A 19,822-nucleotide genomic window follows, 5' to 3' on the forward strand; every position below is an offset into this window, starting at 1 on the left:
TGCCAAATTGGAAAAAAAAAATCTACTGTAAATAAACCATTGTGCTTTAAACATTTTAATTTCACCACAAATTATTTTGCTTGCCTCTAAGGCTTACCTTTATTTTATACAAGAATGCTATATCACTAGTTTTAAGTTCCAGTAAAAACTATGGACAGTTCATAAATTCCCTTAAGCTGTAATTTTCAGAGTTTGTTAGTTTACAGTTTACTTCATCCTCCAGACATCTTAAGTTGAACAGAAAATTTGCCTTTTGTTTCATTTGCGACAGAAAAATGTTAAATTCTGGGTGCATTTTGGACAAAAATGTGAAAGCAAATATTTTTAAAAATGCCAAGTCATGTTTACCTTTGAGCAAGTTCATGCTTAAAACTAACATATAGGCATATGCATATATTTTAATCTATCAATAGTATAAAGCAGTCCCCTAAAGGAATTCATTCAGATGATAAGCACTGATTTCATTTAGGATGCTTTTGAAAAACCAAATGGTAAGAGCTATTGATTAAGGTATAAAGAGACTGTGCTGATTTAATTAATTGTGTGCATGTATTTATACTCATTTGTCTGCTGTCTTTTTGCCAGACTCTCGAACAGGAGAATGTGCTAGTTGAGCTACAGACAAGCCAAGCTACATCCATTCAGTCCAAAACTTTTACTTTAAAGTTAGCCAAACAGAAAACAGAAAAGAAATAAAATTGGAAATGTCCTTTTGGCAACACATATCTAAGGCCAGAATAAATAAGCAACCAAACTTGTACAGTAGTCTGTGGTTATTAGACTGCTGAGTTAGGACAGGGGAGATACAAGTTCAAGTCTACACTTTGCCATGGAGTTCACTGGGTGATCCTGCGACTGTCAATGTATCTCAGAATCTACTAACCTACCTTACAAATATGTAGTTGTGGTAGCAAATTGGAAGATGGAATATTATGCAAATCTTGAAGCAGAATATATATTTCATGAATAGAAAAAAAAGTCTTCCCAACCCTGGTCCTCTCACTAACTACTCTAAACAGGCCCTCTAAACAGAAAGCACTGAAATTTAGATGACAAATTATTGGGAATTTCTGTAAACAATTTAGGGATCTAGATCGAGTGCTTGGTCCATCTAAACAGATCTAAACTGAATACTTCATGGAAGGAATGTACTTAAAGGAACTCCTTCTTGACCTGAATTTTGCTTGAGATAGTCTTAATATCCTTTAGTCTTTCATATCTGTTATCTTCCCACCATATCCATTGTGATTTAGTCCATATTTTCTGCCTACTTCCATAGATTTCCTGCTTATGAAACTAGTGTTCAAGAGTCACCATTTTAACCTTTTCTATATTTCTTGCTCCCACCCCATCCCCAATTCCAGGCTCCCACCTAACTTCCTTCATTTGCCAAGAATTGGCCAAGTCCAATAAGCTGCATCTTTTCTATGTTATTTGTTTTCTCCAAAACCATGAGAACTTTCTGTCAACCATCATTTGTTCCTTTCTGCTTCTTCTATGTGACACTTTGACATGACACCACAGAATATGCAACTATTGATCAGGACTTTGAATTCAATGCCTGCACACCTCACACCTCCTGAACCTCCCATTTTAGTATGCTTTGAAATTCAGGGAGTTTAAGTTACACATCTGGTAACTTATAGGAGTGATACAAATACACATATAGGAGTGATACAAATCAAATCCCACAAACCTATGAATGGCATATGAAAATGTAAAATGCATTACAAATACAGTTAATATAATGAAATTAGGCTGGCTTGTGTATCTAGTGACCTGGATGATTCACAAGAAAATCAAAACTCCAAGATAAACATATATTAAATATTATAAATGCTCTATAGACACATATGGTACAGAAAAAGAATTATCTGCCTTTTGTAGGGCACGTACAACATCCTGCCTATATCTCTGCAACTTTCATTACAAAGACATTTTCCTCCAAGTCTGACAACCTAATAAAAGAATTAATGGCATTTTAAAGTTTCTGGCATAAATAACTCTTTTTTCAATAATCAACAATGAGAACAAGCTCTCCATTCACTGGAGGAAGTCAGCAGGGAGAAAAAGTTACAATCCTCAGCGATTTATTTTATGAACATAGAATTGTGGCCTTGAAGGCGTTGTTACTCTGAAGGTCACGAGATAAATTTCTGACTCTGTAAAAGAATTCAAAATAATGAAAAGAAGCTAAAAGCATAGAATTAACTCCAACACATGAACAGCACTCCCCGAAACACCACCCACTACAAATAAACTACCTGCCCTATACAGACTTTCATCGCACCCGCATGTGGAAAAATCTTTCAAGCATCTCATTGACACTGTATTATAGCCCGCTTCTAAAAGCAAAGCAGCCATGCTATTTATATTTCACATTGCTTCAAGGCTACCTTAACATTTGAGTGGCACTTCCAGTACTTTCTGCACACATGCTGTACCGAAATCTCTTCAACTTATTGCAAAAGCTGGTTGGTGTTGTAAGATATCATGAAGCACCTCTCTGTGGCACATCCTGTTGTCTCTTTACCCCAAGAAGGTGCACATCTCCCTCATGGTATAACTACCTCACCAAAGGGGAAAAGCAGCCACTCATAAGTCTACCGCAAGATAGGAGACTGCCACGCCCCAGCCTTCCCATCTTCTATGGTAGTATCCTCATTCCTGGGACTCACAAATGGCAACTGCTTCCTTCATTTTTAGCCTTGGCTGCAAGCCTTGACTGCCGATAACTGACTTTGTGATGTTACAGCAAATATTTCTATTGAGCAAACCTTCCTAAGAAACAGAGAGGAGACTGTCATGGATTTCACATCCAGACCCCTCACCTAGTAAGTGTTCTGAATTCTAATATTCATCCCCTGATCACAGTTCAGAACAGAGACATGTGGGTTGTTCTAGACCTTCTATATTATTTTTATGTCATATTACAGCTTAGGGTTCCCCATAGGCTTCTCATTAGCACTAGAGCCCGCTTTAAACTAGTGATGCTTATGCTTAGAGCCCTCTGCCCACAGCCCCACTGGTATCTACCAGCTCTTATTTCGCCCTAGAATCTTATTTGCTCTTACATTCTTTTGAGCAGGACTCCATTGTACATTATCAAGGATTTAAAAATATTCTGGAATCTGCTATTCACCCCCTCCCCACATACACTTCTCTTCCACCTTTTGTAAATATGGTGGCCTTTACAAGCAGTTGGAATCGCTCATTTTGAAGAGTTAGTTGGTCAATACAGGACCTAATTATACCAGCTTACCCTCATTAATCTTGGCAGCTCCTATGTTCATACCTATTTTATCTTATTTTAGCTATGAAACATACCTGCTTGGCTGCATTGCAGGGCAATGTTTTAAATATGCATGCTTCTTAAACATGCAGGCTTGCTGTGTTCAGCTTGTTTTCATTTTAATAATTAGTCACTTAATCTGGGAACTAATTCTCTTGGATAAAATGTTGTATCTGCTGTGCTTTTGGGGGGGATTTGTACTGAACCTTGGTAGATGTAATAAATAATTTTAACAATATTATAAATAAATAATAGTACAAGTAGTCCTCAACTTATGACCACAATTGAGCCCAAACTTTCTGCTGCTAAGTGAGACATTTGTTAAGTGAATTTTGCCCCATTTTATGACCTTTCTTGCTACAGTTGTTAAGCGAATTACTACAGTTGTTAGGTTAGTAACACGGTTGTTAAGTGAATCTGGTTTCCCCATTGACTTTGCTTGTTAGAACTTTGCAGAAGGTGAGCATATGACCCAAGGACTCTACAATCGTCATAAATAAGAATCAGTTGCCAAGCATCCGAATTTTGATCACGTGACCATGGGGATGCTGCAACAGTTGTAAATGTGAGAAATGACCATATGTCACTTTTTTCAGTGCTGTTGTAACTTCAAATGGCTCCTAAATGAACTGTTGCAAGTTGAGGACTACCTGCAGTATTGACTTTTCCATAGAATAGAATAGAATAGAATAGAATAGAATAGAATAGAATAGAATAGAATAGAATAGAATAGAATAGAATAGAATAGAATAGAATAGAATTCTTAATTGGCCAAGTATGATTGGACACACAAGGAATTTGTCTTGGTGCATATACTCTCTGTATACATAAAAGAAAAGATACATTCATCAAAAATCATAAGGTACAACACTTAATGATAGTCATAGGGTACAATAAGCAATAAAATTATACTAGGAAACAGTCGATAAAAATCGTCAGGATACAAGCAACAAAGTTACAGTCATACAGTCACAAGTGGAAGGGGATGGATGAGAAGGAGTGATGAGAAGATTAATAGTAATAGTAGTGCAGACTTTGTAAACAGTTTGACAATATTGAGGGAATTATTTGTTTAGCAGAGTGATGGCATTTGGGAAAAATTCTGTCCTGTCTAGTTGTTCTGGTGTGCAGTGATCTATAGCATTATTTTGAGGGAAGGCGTTAAAACAGTTTATGTTTGGGATGTGAGAGGTCTGTAAATATTTTCACAGCCCTCTTTTTGACTCGTGCAGTATACAGGTCCTCGACTGAAGGCAGGTTGGTAGTAATCGTTTTTTCTCCAGTCCTAATTATCCTCTGAAGTCTGTGTCTGTCCTGTTGGGTTGCAGAACCAAACCAGACAGTTATAGAGGTGCAGATGAGAGACTCAATAATTCCTCTGTAGAACTGTTATCAGCAGCTCCTTGGGCAGTTTGAGCATTCTGAGTTGGTGCAGAAAGATCATTCTTTGCTGTGCTTTTTTGATGATGTTTTTGATGTTAGGTGTCCATTTTAAGTCATGTGATATAGTAGAACCTAGAAATTTGAAGGTCTCTACTGTTGATACTGTGTTGTCTAGTATTGTAAGAGGTGGTAGTACGGGAGGGTTTCTTCTAAAGTCTACCAATCATCTACCATGGTTTTGAGCGTGCTCGGTTCCAGACTGTTCCGGTTACACCGCGAGGCAAGTTGTACAAACTCCTGTCTGTATGCGGATTCTTCGTTGTCTCGAATGAGACCAATCATTGCCCATATCAGTATGAATGTTGTACTACACAAATTTGATTGTTAATAAGAATATCCTACTGTTCTCTTGGAATGTTTCAAAATGCAATTAAGATCCTTTTCAACTAACATGGTTAATGTAACATGAGCCCTACGTTCCGTTCTGAAAAATACAGGAGGATTCATTGTTCTCTGACAAAAACAGAAAATTTATGAGCAAGTCTGAAAAGAAAAACACTTGGAACAACCATCATAATTTAACACCACGGGATCACAAACGCAGACTGTAAAAGTAGGTTACCTAATTTTATCGGATATTCATTCAAAAACAATTGTTAGAATCACAGGATAGGAAGGGTGTTTTAGATGCTAGACATGGGGAATGTTTCAATTTATTTGGACAATCAAAGAGTAAAAGGGGCAAGAGTGATGACGTTTCTCCTCTTCCAATCTCCTCCGTTTTCCCTGCAGAATTGCCTTGAGAGAATTATTCTCTAGACATCTGCTTGACTTTCCTTACCAGGGGAAGTTTTTCATTGGAAAACTGCTGCTGCAAATTGTACTCCCTGAGTAAGGTGTGTATGGGGGGAGAGAGAGAAAGGGAGGGAAGGAAGGAAGGAAGGAAGGAAAGAAGGAGAGAGAGAGAAAGAATACTTCTATGTTTTAAGACTATCACTAAGTATGAAGGAGATGTTTATTGTGAGGTATCAGATAGTCATAGTCATGAGTCCAATTCCACTGTCAATACACTTTCTCCTGTGGTCCTATTCTTAGTATGAAGAAGTTAACAAACTAGTTCAGAAGCAAAACACTGCTGAACAAAAGAATCTAGAATCCCACTTGACCCCAATGTAATATAGCGGTTAAGATGTCAAGCGAAGAAGTAGGGAGATTTAAATTCTAATCTACCTCATCTATGAACACTCACAGGGAGATTTGGGGCCAACTATCTCAGGTTAAGATCCCTCCCACAGCTGTTCTGAGAAAAATTAGGGAGGGAAGGGGAGAGAGAGAGAGAGAGAGAGGGAGGGAGGGTGTTATGCACAAATTATTCGGCACCTGAGAAATAGATGGATTACACATGTAATAAATAAGTAATAAAAAGGGAAGAAGACAGAAAGAAAAAAGCCACCTCCTTCCACAAAATTTTGAATGCATTCTTTAAAAAACCATAACTATAATTTCCCACTGAAGCTCTTTGAAACCTTGCAAGAGGTATAAAAACCAAAGCAAAAATGTGGGAGGAAACTATGAGTGTCTTTTTCCTTGCAGGAAAAGGGGGTGGGGGGGCAATGTGGCTGTTTTTCTTTTTTGATTTATATTCTGTTACCTCAGCAAAACAGATAGTCATCCTGCTCCTTTTTCAGGAAAGTTAGAATCACAGGATGAGAACTGGGTGCTGATATGTAAACAATGACAGAACATGGCGCACATTACAAATTCCTCATTTTATATCCAGGAGGAAATGATAACTCTAGGAAAATCAATCCTGATTAGAGATATGAACAATGAGGCTGGCAAGGAAAATGCGGATAAAATGGAATTCCCAAGACAGATGAGTAATGTACAACTCAGAGCAACTTCAAAATACTAAGAGACGAACGAGTTTGTGCAACTTTCCGATTGACAATTGTAATTCAATAAAACATCCTTTTTCAGATTTTCTGAATTTTTGCACATCTGTGAATATTATCAAAATGAAATGAATGTTATCAGAGCTTTCTCTAAACCCTACAGATACAGAAAGTGAATTTTTGAGGGAATAAATAATACCAAACTTTTATCTTTGTTACATTCATTATGCTATGTGTCAATGTGGAAAAAACATTGTGTGTCCTAAGAGTAAATAACTAGTTGTACCACCTTTGGCTGCAATAATTGCAACTGATGCTTTCTTCTAATTCGTTATTAGTCTCTCACATTGCTAGTCTAGTCTATTCCTACATGACAAATTGATTTGCCTCAGCAACATTTGGGGGTTTTCTAGCAGAAATTATATCAAACCCCAAATTGGAAGATGACCTTGCCCAGTGGCTTCATGTAAATGAAATGAAGGAGGGGAGGCAGAACATAACCTTTTAGCATCCTACCTAAACCAATCAACTGGATCTAGGTCCAGAGAAAGGAAGAGAACCATTGTAAAACAGGGCTCCCAATCCCCAACCCACATAGCTGGCTTGCCTTTTTGATAATATAGAAAGTCAATGAGACATTAAGAAACAGAAGAATGGATGTCCCACTACCTTCCCAGCTCTGCCACAGGTCATCTAAAACTATAATCAGAGTTGTCTCAGTACTAAATCCCAGTCTGAAACCTGACTTAGGTATTTCATTTAGATATTTCATATTCCTTAGATATTCCATTTCCTCCAGGGTTCTCCTCAGCTGCTCATAGACCACTTTCTCAACAACCTTCCCAAAAGGGGAGTCAGGAGACTAGTCAAAAGTTATTGAATGAACATCCTTCATTGTTGAGTTGAAGGATGGACTCTTGAGGAGGGAGTGCACTATGGTGTCTTTCAAGGCTGGGGCACCAGCCCATCAAAGAAGCTGCCACAATAGCATGAACACAATGGAGGGTCACTTCCCTGGCCACTTTCATAACCCAGGAAGGCCCCAAATTCAGTAAACAAGTGGCTGAACTGAGAGCACAGAAACCCTATTTTTTCAGGAGTCACTGGCTCAAAGTCACCCCAGCTCATACCATCAGATGGTACCACAAGCACTTCAGACTGTAATCCTCAATCAGAGTCCCAGGCACAGTAAATCTGAATGATATGAAATTATTATTTTTATCCATTTTCTTACAAATGTATTTGAATATTTGGGAGCACCATACAATGCTATTGCATTTCAGCTTCAGACCGGTACTCTCCTGTACAATTGTTGATACACAGAAGTCATGCTTTCCACAATGATGGCAAGTTGTTGTAGTTCTGAAGAAGCAAAGGGTCTCCAGATCATGACCCTAGATCATGACACTAGTAATAGCAATAGCACTTAGACTAATATACTGCTTTACAGCCCAGTCTAAGCAGTTTACAGAGTCAGTGTATAGCCCAAAACAATATGGGTCCTCATTTTACTGACCTCAGAAGGATGAATCAACCTTGAGCCACTCAGAATCGAACTTCTGGAGTCAGAAGTGAGGTAGCCTGCAGTACTGCATTCTAATCACTGTGCCACCACAGCTCTTACTAAACGTTTAAAAGGTGAAATGATATTCTTATTGTGGAATGCAGGGTGTTGTGGTTAGCCAGCAGCAATGAGGAGGATGTTCCTGAGGAGCCTGTGCTAGGTGCAAGTAAGAGCAGGATGATTCATGGAAGAGCAGCACAGGCGACTTGGGAGTAAGAATGCTAATTAATGGCCCCTCCCTCCAGGGAATATAAGCCTGGTTTCAAATGGTTTTTGCCTTTGCAAAAGGCAAAAAAACGAAGGACTCAGTGTTGTGATTAAAGACTCTGGTTTACTTGAAGACTTCTGTCAAGGTTTTTCTAATTGGACTAATTGGCTGCAAGCCATCTGTTATCTACAAAGAGGTTTATTTATAGATTAAAGCCATGAAAGTTTGAGTTACTGAGTTTATCTGTGTTTGCTCTAGGGGAACCGGCTGGGTCAGAACAGTTTGATTTTTGCTAAAACAAAATTTATTTTTCTTAAGAGATGGATCAGCTGCAAGCTGAGAATGCTTTGCTACAACAACAGCTGGCTATGTTAGCTCGGCAGGTAGGCCAGCTTCAGGCTCTTACTGCTCCACCTCCTCCTCCCCCTCATCAAAGAAGATGCCCAGTTGCTTTGCCGGACAAGTTTGACGGCAACCAAGATATGTTTCCAGCTGTTTTGGGACAGTGCCAGCTATTCATTAGCTTGAGAGCAGAGGACTTCTCCACTGACCGGGATAAGGTGGGTTTTGTAATTAGCCTGCTCTCTGACTCTGCAGCATGCTGGGCCACACCCTTGCTGGTGCAAGATAGTGCTCTGCTGAATGACTTTGTGAATATCTGAGGGTAATGTATGAGGACCCTATTAAGACCCAGACTGCTGCTCGTCATGTGAAAGACTTGCAGCAGAGACAGCAATCTTTACAGGAGTACGTCAGTGAGTTTTGGCTGATTAGCCAGGATTCGGCTTGGAATGAGGCAGCACTTATGGACATGTTCCAAGACGGGCTGGTGAATGAGTTGCAGGATGAGCTGGCGCGAGTGGCCTGTCCTGCAACTCTCACTGAATTGATTCGCCTGTGCCTGAGGATTGATGCCCGTCTGCAGAGGCGGAACTGTTGTCGTGCTTCCCGAGCACCTCCTATGGCCCCTGTTGTGTATGAAACCTCGTTCCCACAGGAGGAGCCCATGGATCTAGGCGCTGCCAGATCCTGCTCATCGGTGATGAAGCGCAATAGACGGCGTGTCAAGGGGTTGTGTCTTTACTGTGGGAAATATGGACATTGGGCTGCTTCATGCCCCAAGAAGCAACAAGGGGTGTCGGTCCCAAGTCCTGCTCCTCGGACCCAGCAAACTTGTTTGGTTCCTGTACCTGCTCCCCAAACCCGGAAATCCTTGGATCGGGCGCACACAGGATTTGAATCATGTCCCTCAGAAGTGGATTCCAGCCCCCCTCGGCATTTGATCCTGGCAACTCAAGTGTTCCTGGCCAATAGTTCCCAGAGGATTCCAGTGCATGCTCTGGTGGATTCCGGCGCCACCATGGACTTCATGGACGTGGCCTTCGCAGAAAAGTATGCAATTCCCCAGTGCTCTGTAGACCCTTTTCTGCAGGTTGAAACCATTGATGTCTGGGTGCTTTTGTCTGGGCCTATCAAGGCTGCCACCAAGCCCTTGCATCTTACTATCAATGTGCATGAGGAGGTGATTCAGTTTTACGTCACTTCTGGATTGCATCTCCCTGTGGTTTTAGGTTTGGCATGGCTTCGGACTCAAGAACCCCAAATCTATTGGTCCCAGAATATGATCACATTCCTGAGTCTGCAGTGCATTGATCACACCCTTGACATCTGTGCAGGGATGGTAATGACTTCACCCCAGGTGTCTATGCCTTCGGATTTTACAGATGGGTTTAGTGAGCAGCAGGCTTTGAGGCACGCAGATCCACACCATCTGTTTGTAGTGGAAAAGCCTGAGTACCTGCATCCAGAGCATCAACTTCCGCTCCAGATGGGACGGCCCATAGAATCGTTCTCCGCTGTGCAGGAGCCAGTGGATTCACAGGCGCAGATTTGGGAGGCGCAGCAGCATAATGCTTGGGCTGATCAGCGGAGGCAAGAAGTGGGACCCAACTCACCGTGGTCGTTTGAGGAACTCTTGCGCTACTGCAACAAACTATGTCCTGGCAGGGCCACTTCGGGGGCTTATCTTGTCACAGTGTCACAACAATCCTGTAGCAGGGCATTTTGGCCTGTTCAAGACATTACACCTTTTCTCTCAGATTTTCTGGTGGCCCCGATTACAACACAATGTGCAGTCTTATGTAATGTCTTGCATGCAATGCTGGAAGCCTAAGGCAGTTTATAAGCGAGTTGTGAACCGCTCTCAGACAGCAACGCCGCCATTGGCTGTGGGGGATCGGGTGTGGGTGTCTACTCGGCATCTTCCATTCGACCAGCCAGAGAGGAAGCTTGACCATCAGTATCTTGGCCCGTTCCCTATAGAGGCAGTGATCAACCCAGTGGCCTACTGTCTGAAATTGCCTCGTTCGCTATGGGTCTATCCAGTGTTCCATTGCTCCCTTCTGGTTCTCAAACGGCCAGCCTGTCCGCTCTGCCAACCTGACCCTTCCCTGCCAGCACCATGTGATGGAGACAGTTCGTTGGAGTACAAGATCGCCAGTATTCGAGACTCTCAGTGGTTGAAAGGGCGATTTCAGTACCTGATTGAATGGAAAGGATACAGAACAGAGGCATTTACGTGGAAGGATGTGAAATATTGTATTTTATATCAACTGCCTTTCAGGGATGGCCCCTGTAAAGCACATGAAGATCCTCCAACCAGATAACTAGAGAATGAATGACTGGAACACTGGAGGAAAGTGCACCTCACCATTTCTCAATTTCCTCAAAGTCCAGCAGTAATGCTACCTCACATCAGACATCCACTATTTTAAATATGAAACTCCATCCAACAGAGGTGATACATCTAAAGCCAAGTCATCTCACCCATTTACTAGAGGCATTTTCATCTTGCCAGGATTACGTTTCAATGTCCTTTGCTCTACACAGTCTGTCATAGTTGTCAGTGAGAAAGTGAAAAATAATTTCAGGCATAAGCTTAAAAAAAAGATTATTTTCATGTTTGCACAGAAGACTGAAAAGGACTAGATGTTTTAATAATAGCAGAGGTGCTAAGCTTGGGCTAGGTCCAAAGCACTTCCTCAGAATCACTGAAAAGTGCACAGCCCTGCAGTTTAATATTTTTATTCTTGTTCCAAAATCAGATAAAAACAAGAGATCAAGCGTGTCAGCATTCTCTGCAATCCAAATCTACCAATGACTTCACCTAACACTTTCATCCAGAAGATAAAATGACTTTTTATCTAAATGTTCTTAATGAAGATGTTTTCAGACAAGGCCTTCCTAAATTGTATAGAATTGCAATGAGTTATCAATACAATTGTTATTGCACCAGTATATCCAAAAAAAAGCACTGCCAACAACTCATCACAAGACTCTGAAGAACCTGCATGAAGTATTAGGGCACATGATACTTTGCACAAGCCCATTCTATTGTGCTCTGGACCAGAATAGATTACGGATTCCTCCAGAGTCATATTAGAATCCTGTATAAAATTGCAAGTAACAGTAATAAGTCAAGTCCTGTCTCTCACCACAAGACAGTTTAAATTAGAAGGGTTCCACCAGAAGTTGCCTTAAGTGCAATAATGACATACAAGTCACAGCATTCTTACCCTAACCCTAGCAAGAGCAGACACATATGATGCAATACACTCTCCAAAGCAGAGTGGCTGGCATGCTACAACACAAATCTGAGATAATAACAAGAACATGCAAGGACAGGTTTCCTGACAGGGAAAACAGAATCAGGCAGTTGCTTCCTTGCCAGAGACAGGATGTGAGCTTGACACCATTACTGAGTGCTTTATGCTGCTATCAGTACTAGAATCCAAGGATAAGGAAACTGCTACTATATTTTCAGGGTTTCCTTGCAATTGCAATGTTCAGTGGTGATTCCACTGAAGAAAACAGATTTCTATGAAGAGAACAGAAAATACATGAAATAATTCATTTGCAAAATTATTCATTTAGAAATCATATAGAGATAGGGAAGAGAGGAACTATGCACTGTGTCCTACTATAAAGACAGAAAAACAAGGCATTTATAGGGAAATATAAGCAGAACCCAAGCATTTCCACATAACTCTTAAATTATTCTGTTAATTTATATTCATAAATATAAAGGCATTCACCTACATGACTTATACTTGGACCTTTCTTAATTATACAATTTAAATCTGTTATATTGATTCCAAGGAAATAAGAACATTATTTATAAATAACATATAGTTCAATCTTGTGTGTCTGTTCAGGATGGCATACAATAGTACAACATCAATGAGGATGACCATAATTTCTACCAGATAGAAACATGGAGTCTTCAGCCACACTGGAATACCACAATAAGATCTGTACTTCCGTGTACTATGAAATGTTGGCTTGCTACAAACCATGATTTTCAAACCTCAGTTTGAAAAGAATCTGCAAATCCAGATTAGGCAGGAATCTAATAAGATATTAAGTAGACTATTAAGTGCTATCCTATGTTTAAAAGTTAACAAAAACAGGAAAAATCTGTAACAAACAAGATATTCGATTATTATTATTATTAAGATAGATTAAGGCAAAATTCTGAATTGCAACACATGACCTCCGGAACAGGGGACTCCAACCTTGGCAACTTTAAGACTTGTGGAACTCTGGGAGTTGAAGTCCACAAGTTTTAAAGTTGCCAAGGTTGGAGACCCCTGCTCTGGGAGACATCACTTCAACAAGAAAATATTTGTGGCAGCGAAGAAAAGTGAAGTGTCTTTGTAACGGATACCTTGTGACTTCGTGCTGCAGGAGGGCAACGCTGGGCACATAAAACATGACCCCAAAGAAAAGCAAAGATTCGCTGGCAAACTTGTCCAGCTGCTTTTTCAAAGGTTTCTCCAGTTCCACCCATCGCACTTGCTGGCTCTTGTTGTGAAACCAAAGGCCAAAATAGTGTGTCTAGAGAGAGAAAAGGTTTAAAAACAAACAAAAAAGTTATTATTTGGTCACATATACAAACAATAAACGTTTCTCTTTTTTTTCCTTTTCCCTTATATACTTTCTAACTGTTGCTATGCAAATTGGAGAATGAATTCACAGGTCATTCTGGGGTACTTCAGTGATGATTTTTTACAAGGCATCTGACCTTTGCAACCAATTCAATACATCTGGGATCATAAAATAAGCTCTTCAAAATTACTTTATTTATTTTTTTGATTTATTTATTCAATCTCTATATCTACCCATCTCAAGCAAGTGACTCTGGGTTATGAACAACTATAAAACAATTAAAAACACTTGCAATATAATACACATTCAATAAATATGTAGCAGCCATGGAAAAATATCATTATAGAAGAATATATATGTGAATATAGGAATTATTGTAATTACAGGAATTATGTTATATAGGAATTATGTAAGAGATGCATCTGAAATCTCCTAATCCAGAAGCCACTCTAAACTTAATTTCTGCCAACTTTAATCAGACCCAGGGAAGATCACGTAATCCCTTTGAAGGTACAGGTACCTCCAAACCACCTGCCTCACTTGGGATAGGGAACCTTTTCCTGTTAGTTGAAGACGGGGCAGCATGTAAGACCATAAAGAACTAAGACAGTTTGACATTTTGAAATACGGTATCATCCAAGTACCCCAAAGATATTCAAACCATAGTTTTGTATATTTAAATAAACATTTATGTAAATACTTCAGCTCCCAAATAGACATTTAAATGCCAATCTTCAAAAATGGAATGGAATGGCCAGCTTCAATCCTTGGCATTGCCAATTAAAAGGTTCAGAAAGCAAATAATGGGGAAGACCTGTAGCTGTAACCTTGGGACAGCCATTGTTTACTGCTCAGAAACAGGTAAACAATATTTGCCAGCTCCACTCTCCATCCTTAATTACTGAAATCTTCCAACAATAAATGACTATTCTCTCTCTCTCTCTCTCTCTCTCTCTCTCACACACACACACACACACGGAACTCAGAGGTACTCTGGTATCTGGAGGTCATGCTTACTTTGTTTATTTATTTATTTTATCTGTATTCTGACTTTATTTTTATTAAAAAAACTCAAGGTAGCTAACATATTCAACATACCTATCTTCACGTTGCCTTTTTTCACATTGCCACTTTCTGGCTTAATGTGGCTTTTTGGTAGAGGTGGGATTCAGCCGAACTAGTTGTTAAAATTCTGACCATTTCGGCAAACTGGCTAATCCCATCACTGGCTGGCCCCACCTCTGCCAGATTTTTTGAGCTGTTTTTCGAGCAAAAAATGGCCTGAAAAATGGGCCAAAAACCACCTCCAAAACGATCTTTTTCAAGTCATTTTTTTCAGATGGTTTTGGGGGGGTTTTCAGGCCATTTTCCAGGTGGAAAATGGCCCAAAATGCCCTGAAAATGAGTGAAAAACAGTCCCCAAATGCTCCCCAAAACAGCCTGGAAATGGCCCAAAAATGAATGAATGAAGAAATGAGAAGGAAGGAGGGAAGAAGAAAGGAGGGAAGGAAGGAATGAATTAATCCAGCTTTAGCTTAGTCTCTCTTTCAGAATTGCCTGCACATAAGTATTGTCAATCCTTCTCCTTGTGCTATTTATTTATTATTTCTGGGGTGCAAATGGGCTTTAATTGTAAATTGCTTCTGAGGAGTCAATGGAATTTATTGCCTCTGCCAGCTCAGGTGTAAAAAGTTGGCTGTTATGATACAATATATTGCTTTTTAATAAGCTCAGCCTCCAATGTCTTACTTTCCTTGGTGATGGGAGCAGAATGCTTTACTGGTCTCTCCTCATTCTTTTTTTTTTTGGGGGGGGGGGATTTGCATCAGGAAACTGACAGTTGGTTAACCCTTTCATTTCTGGAAGTACTGCGTATAGGCCCAAAGCCTGAGGAAAGGGGGAGTGGCCAGGAGGAGGGGCTGGTGTGATGAGTGACATTGAATTGGCCATCTCTACTCAGTCACATGCCCACCTGGCCACGCTTACCCAGCCAGTCAGTAGCATATAGAACCGGTTGTTAAATTATTTGAATCCCACCACTGCTTTTAGGTCTTACCAATAACAATAATAGTGTGTAAAAATCTGATCAGCAAAATTAGCAGGATGCAAAACTAGATTCAGGATTGGAGTTAGAAGTTGAGTCTTTTCTCAATTAATACAGCTGTCAGATTTCCAAGTGATGAAATCCATTTTAAAAGAACAAAGTCCATCTTCAAAAAGATTTATTTTATTTAGGAAAGCATCAAATTGGCAAAGTCCATGGTAATTCCAGATCTGACCCAACCCGGAATTACCCCACAATATTAGAAGCTAGAAACATCCCACAAAAGTCACATTCTCCAACAGAAGTAATTCAATGTTGCTTGATGTCATAAATCTCCACCTCCAGGGGCCCAAGCACGGACAACTCCTTTCCAGACAACTCGTTTCCGGGAAAGAAGATCACCTAGCCATAACACTCTCTTTATCTCCACTCCTCCCCGCTTAGGAATGTGTCAAGCCCAAAACCCTTCCCCCCATGACTGCCACAGAGAAAATAAGAAAAAGACTATATACTAAGATAAACTAAAATGGCTACACTTATGTCAATTTTGGGCTTGACAACAGCTTTATTTAGTATCAGACAACAATTTAGCCTTAAGTGGCATGTAGGAACAGCAACTGAAATATTTAAAGCCCTAAGCAAGGAGGAAAAAGTACTGCTTACAAAAGGATCAAGGAGTTTAAAAATATGTTCCTGTACTTTTAGAGCATGATTTTTATTTGTTATTTGTAATGTGCTGGTATCACATTAACACTAATTGCTTACTGGCTTCCATGATTATTTACTCTTTTAGAGCAAATAGTCCCTAGGAAATTTCTCTTAATAAAGTAAGAAACTAAAACTGTATCTTTACAACAACAAAACTAAATAGGCCAGCAACATAAATCAGATAAAACTATTTACAATATACATTAAAAAGTTCAATTAATCAGAGTAACTAGTCTTAACTAAAAAAGGCTAAAGAAAATCAGGATTTTGAGGACTCTTAAAAAATCATTAAAATTTCAATACCTTAGCTGAAAAGGACTCAGTTTAGGATATAAAGAAAAATTCATCATAAAATAATTGATGGAACTAATAATTTTTGCCAGATATGAAACATAACGGAAATCTGATATATTCTAAATATTCTTAGATGTTTTTAAATTTAAATCTTTTGAAGTTGCATTGCCTTCTCAACATCAAATAGCAGAATCTCATTAAAAATATGGTTCCAAAATTATTTTTGGGGTGTGTGTGTGAAAACAAGCATAGCAATAAATGTTATTACAACTATCAACCAGAATCCAAGTTTCCTGTATCAGTTATGATAAAAGGCTGCCAATTATCCAAAATGACATGTGGTTAAAACTTAGATCAGTTGGAAGAAAGCTAGAGTTGCAGAGTAATTCAGAACAGCTTTTAAACGGTAGGTTTTGATAGCTTTTTTTAAAAAAAGAAAGTACTACAATGTAGTAACACAAGTCATCAGAAGAGATTCCAGAAGCAAACTAACAAAAGCAAAATGTATCATTTAAAGCTTGTCCAGCATTCCAAGAAAAATTGAATCAGTATAAATTCATGGTGCCTTGCAAGCGATGGTGATTGTAAAGAAAGCTACTCATTGTGCACCTTCAAACATTTTTGTGATGACTACACTAAGTTGTGGCAGAGAGTTTGGCCTGCAATCGAATGGAATGCAGGAATGCTATGTAGTTCATTCAATATTAACCCATATCTTAACTGGATAAGTGAATTATCAGACTGCAACTGCAAGAGCATAGAGATGAGTTCCATGAGCTGCATGCCAGCTATTTTATCATGCTTTTAGTCATCATTCCTAGCTTATTATATAAAATTCTGATTTTTCCTTTGGCCTTGCTCATTTTTAAGAAACAAAAACCAGAATTATACGTAACAAACAATGTTGACCAACTATTAATGGGATTAGCAAGAAGTCCATGACTTGATCTTAAAGGACGGCAAAACCCTACCCTTCCAAAAGCAGTCTAGGCAGCAATCAAATGTCCATCTACACTCCCAACAAGACAAAGTGAAAGACAGAGTGAAAGACAGAGAAAGAAAAGGCCCTCCTTGTCTTAGTTGTCCCATAAGAGCATTTATTTCCATTATCTTCCTAATGAAATGATTTAAATAACTGAAGTCTTATACTTTGGCATTATCTGTAAAAAGAACAGGGCGTCATGCAGGGTTATTGTCCAGCAAAGAAGAAACTTCTTTAGTATTGCAGCCCTGGTGTACAGCAGGGGTCCCCAAACTTGGCAAACTCCAGCTACTGGCTGGAGAATTTTGGGAGTTGAAGTCCACAAGTCTTAAAGTTGCCAAGTTTGGAGACCTCTGATGTACAGCCTCCAAAGCAACTTGTCATCAGCCTGTCCTCTCTGCATAAAACACAAGATAAAAACATCCTATTGTATTCTTAGCTGTTTCATACCATTAAAATCTTTTGGCCCAACTCTGGAATGAAGCACAGTGCCATTCCCACCTGCAGAGCTAGGTTTTCGATGAGTGGCTTGAGGTGGGAACAGTATTTGCTGGTGTCTACAGCAATTGCCTTTGTGTGATCTTTGTCTTCTCAATACGTACCTGAACATTCAAATTTTGGAGTGAGATAAATCTGTATGTTGCTCTTTTCTTTGTCATTCAGTGGGTGAGACTGAACAATGAACCTCTGCTTGGATTCAATTGTGAGTTGGATTAGGGGCAATAAAATGAAAGGGGATTTTGAAAAGAGGCAGACTGCATGAGGCTAATCATCCTTTGTCCAGCAATTTTGTGTTTCATTTATTAAGGGTGAACATTCATTCAAATAGCAAGATTATAACCTGAAGACATTGCTAAATACAGCCTGGGCACTAGAACCTCAGATTATCTCAATGCCCCAAAGCTATTTTTAAAGTAAGTTTTCATTCATTCATTCTTTGTAACTGTTCCTAGCCATGAAAATCAATTTCTCACACCCGTCTGGTAGTACTAATATAGGCTATTGGAGGTCAAAAACACTGAAGAAAACCACTACAGAATTAACTGGTAAAAGCAGCCTTATTCATGTCAACTCTATACTTCCTGTATTGCGTATTTTCTAATTCAGGTTAGAACTATAAGCCTTAAATAATTGGGATTCAGAAAGTTGAAGGTGTCTATTTCACCATGCCAAAGCATCTTGTGGTACTATAAGAACTATAAGACCAAACTCTATCAAAAGATGAAGGAAAGTATTTTGGCATTAGTATTCTTTTTGATAAATGCACTACATTCCCTAAAAAGATGCACTTGGCACCTACATAATCATTTGTTATTTTCTTAAGCATTTTCTTTTGGAAAACACATTAACATTTACCATATTTTTTGGAGTATAAGATGCACCTAGCTTTTGGGGAGGAAAACAAGAAAAAAAGATCTGCCTCCCAGCAATTTGCCTCCTTGCAGCAAACAGCCAATAGCCTGTTTCAGCTTCAGTACAGCCTGATTAGCACAAGCAGATGAGTCTCGGTTGGATCGGCCTCCCAACGATCAGCTGTTTCAGGCTGCAGGGACTGCCATAGCCTATTGCCACCTCCACATGACCCACTTTCAGCCTCTAGCCATCCCATTTTCGTCCCATTCTGAATGGCCGGGGTCAGAACAGGCAGAAAATGGGATGTATGGAGGCCAAACAGGGATGCACTGAGGCAAAAAATGGAATGCAGAGGCCAAAAATGGGGCACGCAGAAGCAGCAATAGGCAATGGCAATCCCTGCATCCTGAAACAGCTGGTCGTTGGGAGGCCGATCCAACTGACAATCAGCTGCTTGTGCTAATCAGGTTGTGCTGAAGCTGAAACAGGCTGTTTGCTGCAAGGAGGCAAATTGCTGGAGGCAGAAGCCGACGGGTGGCCGAGGCTTCGGCAACATTCGTTGTATAAGATGCACAGGCATATCCACCCACTTTTGGGGTGTCATATACTCCGGAAAATACGTACTAATTATACTGGAAGCATTATACTGTTATGGTATTTTAATATTTTACAATAGCAATAGCTGATTATTTTCCTCATTGTCTTGGAAAGTTGGATGCAGCTGTTACAAAATATTTTTTTAATAAATACAATATACACAATTCAAATAAAGGTGCAGACCATCCTTGTCCTGTCCTGACCACCTCTGCAACTTCTATGGAACTCCAGAAGGATAAAGCACACTTTGAGGTAGGGTTGCCCCTACAGATGCTACCTCTTGCTTAAAATAAAAATAGATATCTGAGGGCTGCAGGGTGGGTGGAAAGTACTGACATTATAACATTATCAGAGAGCAGGACTAGGATTTTCATGCTGTTTTCCTCTTCTTTTCTGTTCATTTTTTAAATAAAGTCATTTATAACATTCATGTATACTTTTTAAAGAAAAAATAGGTGGGAAATTGTACCACTCCATCAGTTTGTCACTAAATTTCAAACGATGATTTACAGGTCTATGGCTGAAGTAAAGCAGCACCATTCTTCCCTTAAGACA

At 39.5% G+C, this 19,822-nt stretch overlaps 1 protein-coding gene across 2 annotated transcripts in view; it reads right to left on the minus strand.

The window, feature by feature from the left end:
- PTPN14 (protein tyrosine phosphatase non-receptor type 14) overlaps positions 1 to 19,822 on the minus strand; it is a 135,129-nt gene that overhangs the window by 64,516 nt on the left and 50,791 nt on the right. For both annotated transcript variants that reach the window (XM_087933363.1, XM_026695759.2), the window contains exon 3: positions 13,069 to 13,238. In XM_087933363.1, coding sequence (XP_087789489.1) covers positions 13,069 to 13,238 — 170 coding nt within the window. The remainder of the gene's footprint in view (positions 1 to 13,068; positions 13,239 to 19,822) is intronic.

This window comes from Pseudonaja textilis, chromosome 1, assembly GCF_049901715.1.
Source record: "Pseudonaja textilis isolate UNSWEBS1 chromosome 1, rPseTex1.2, whole genome shotgun sequence".
Taxonomy (NCBI): domain Eukaryota; kingdom Metazoa; phylum Chordata; class Lepidosauria; order Squamata; family Elapidae; genus Pseudonaja; species Pseudonaja textilis.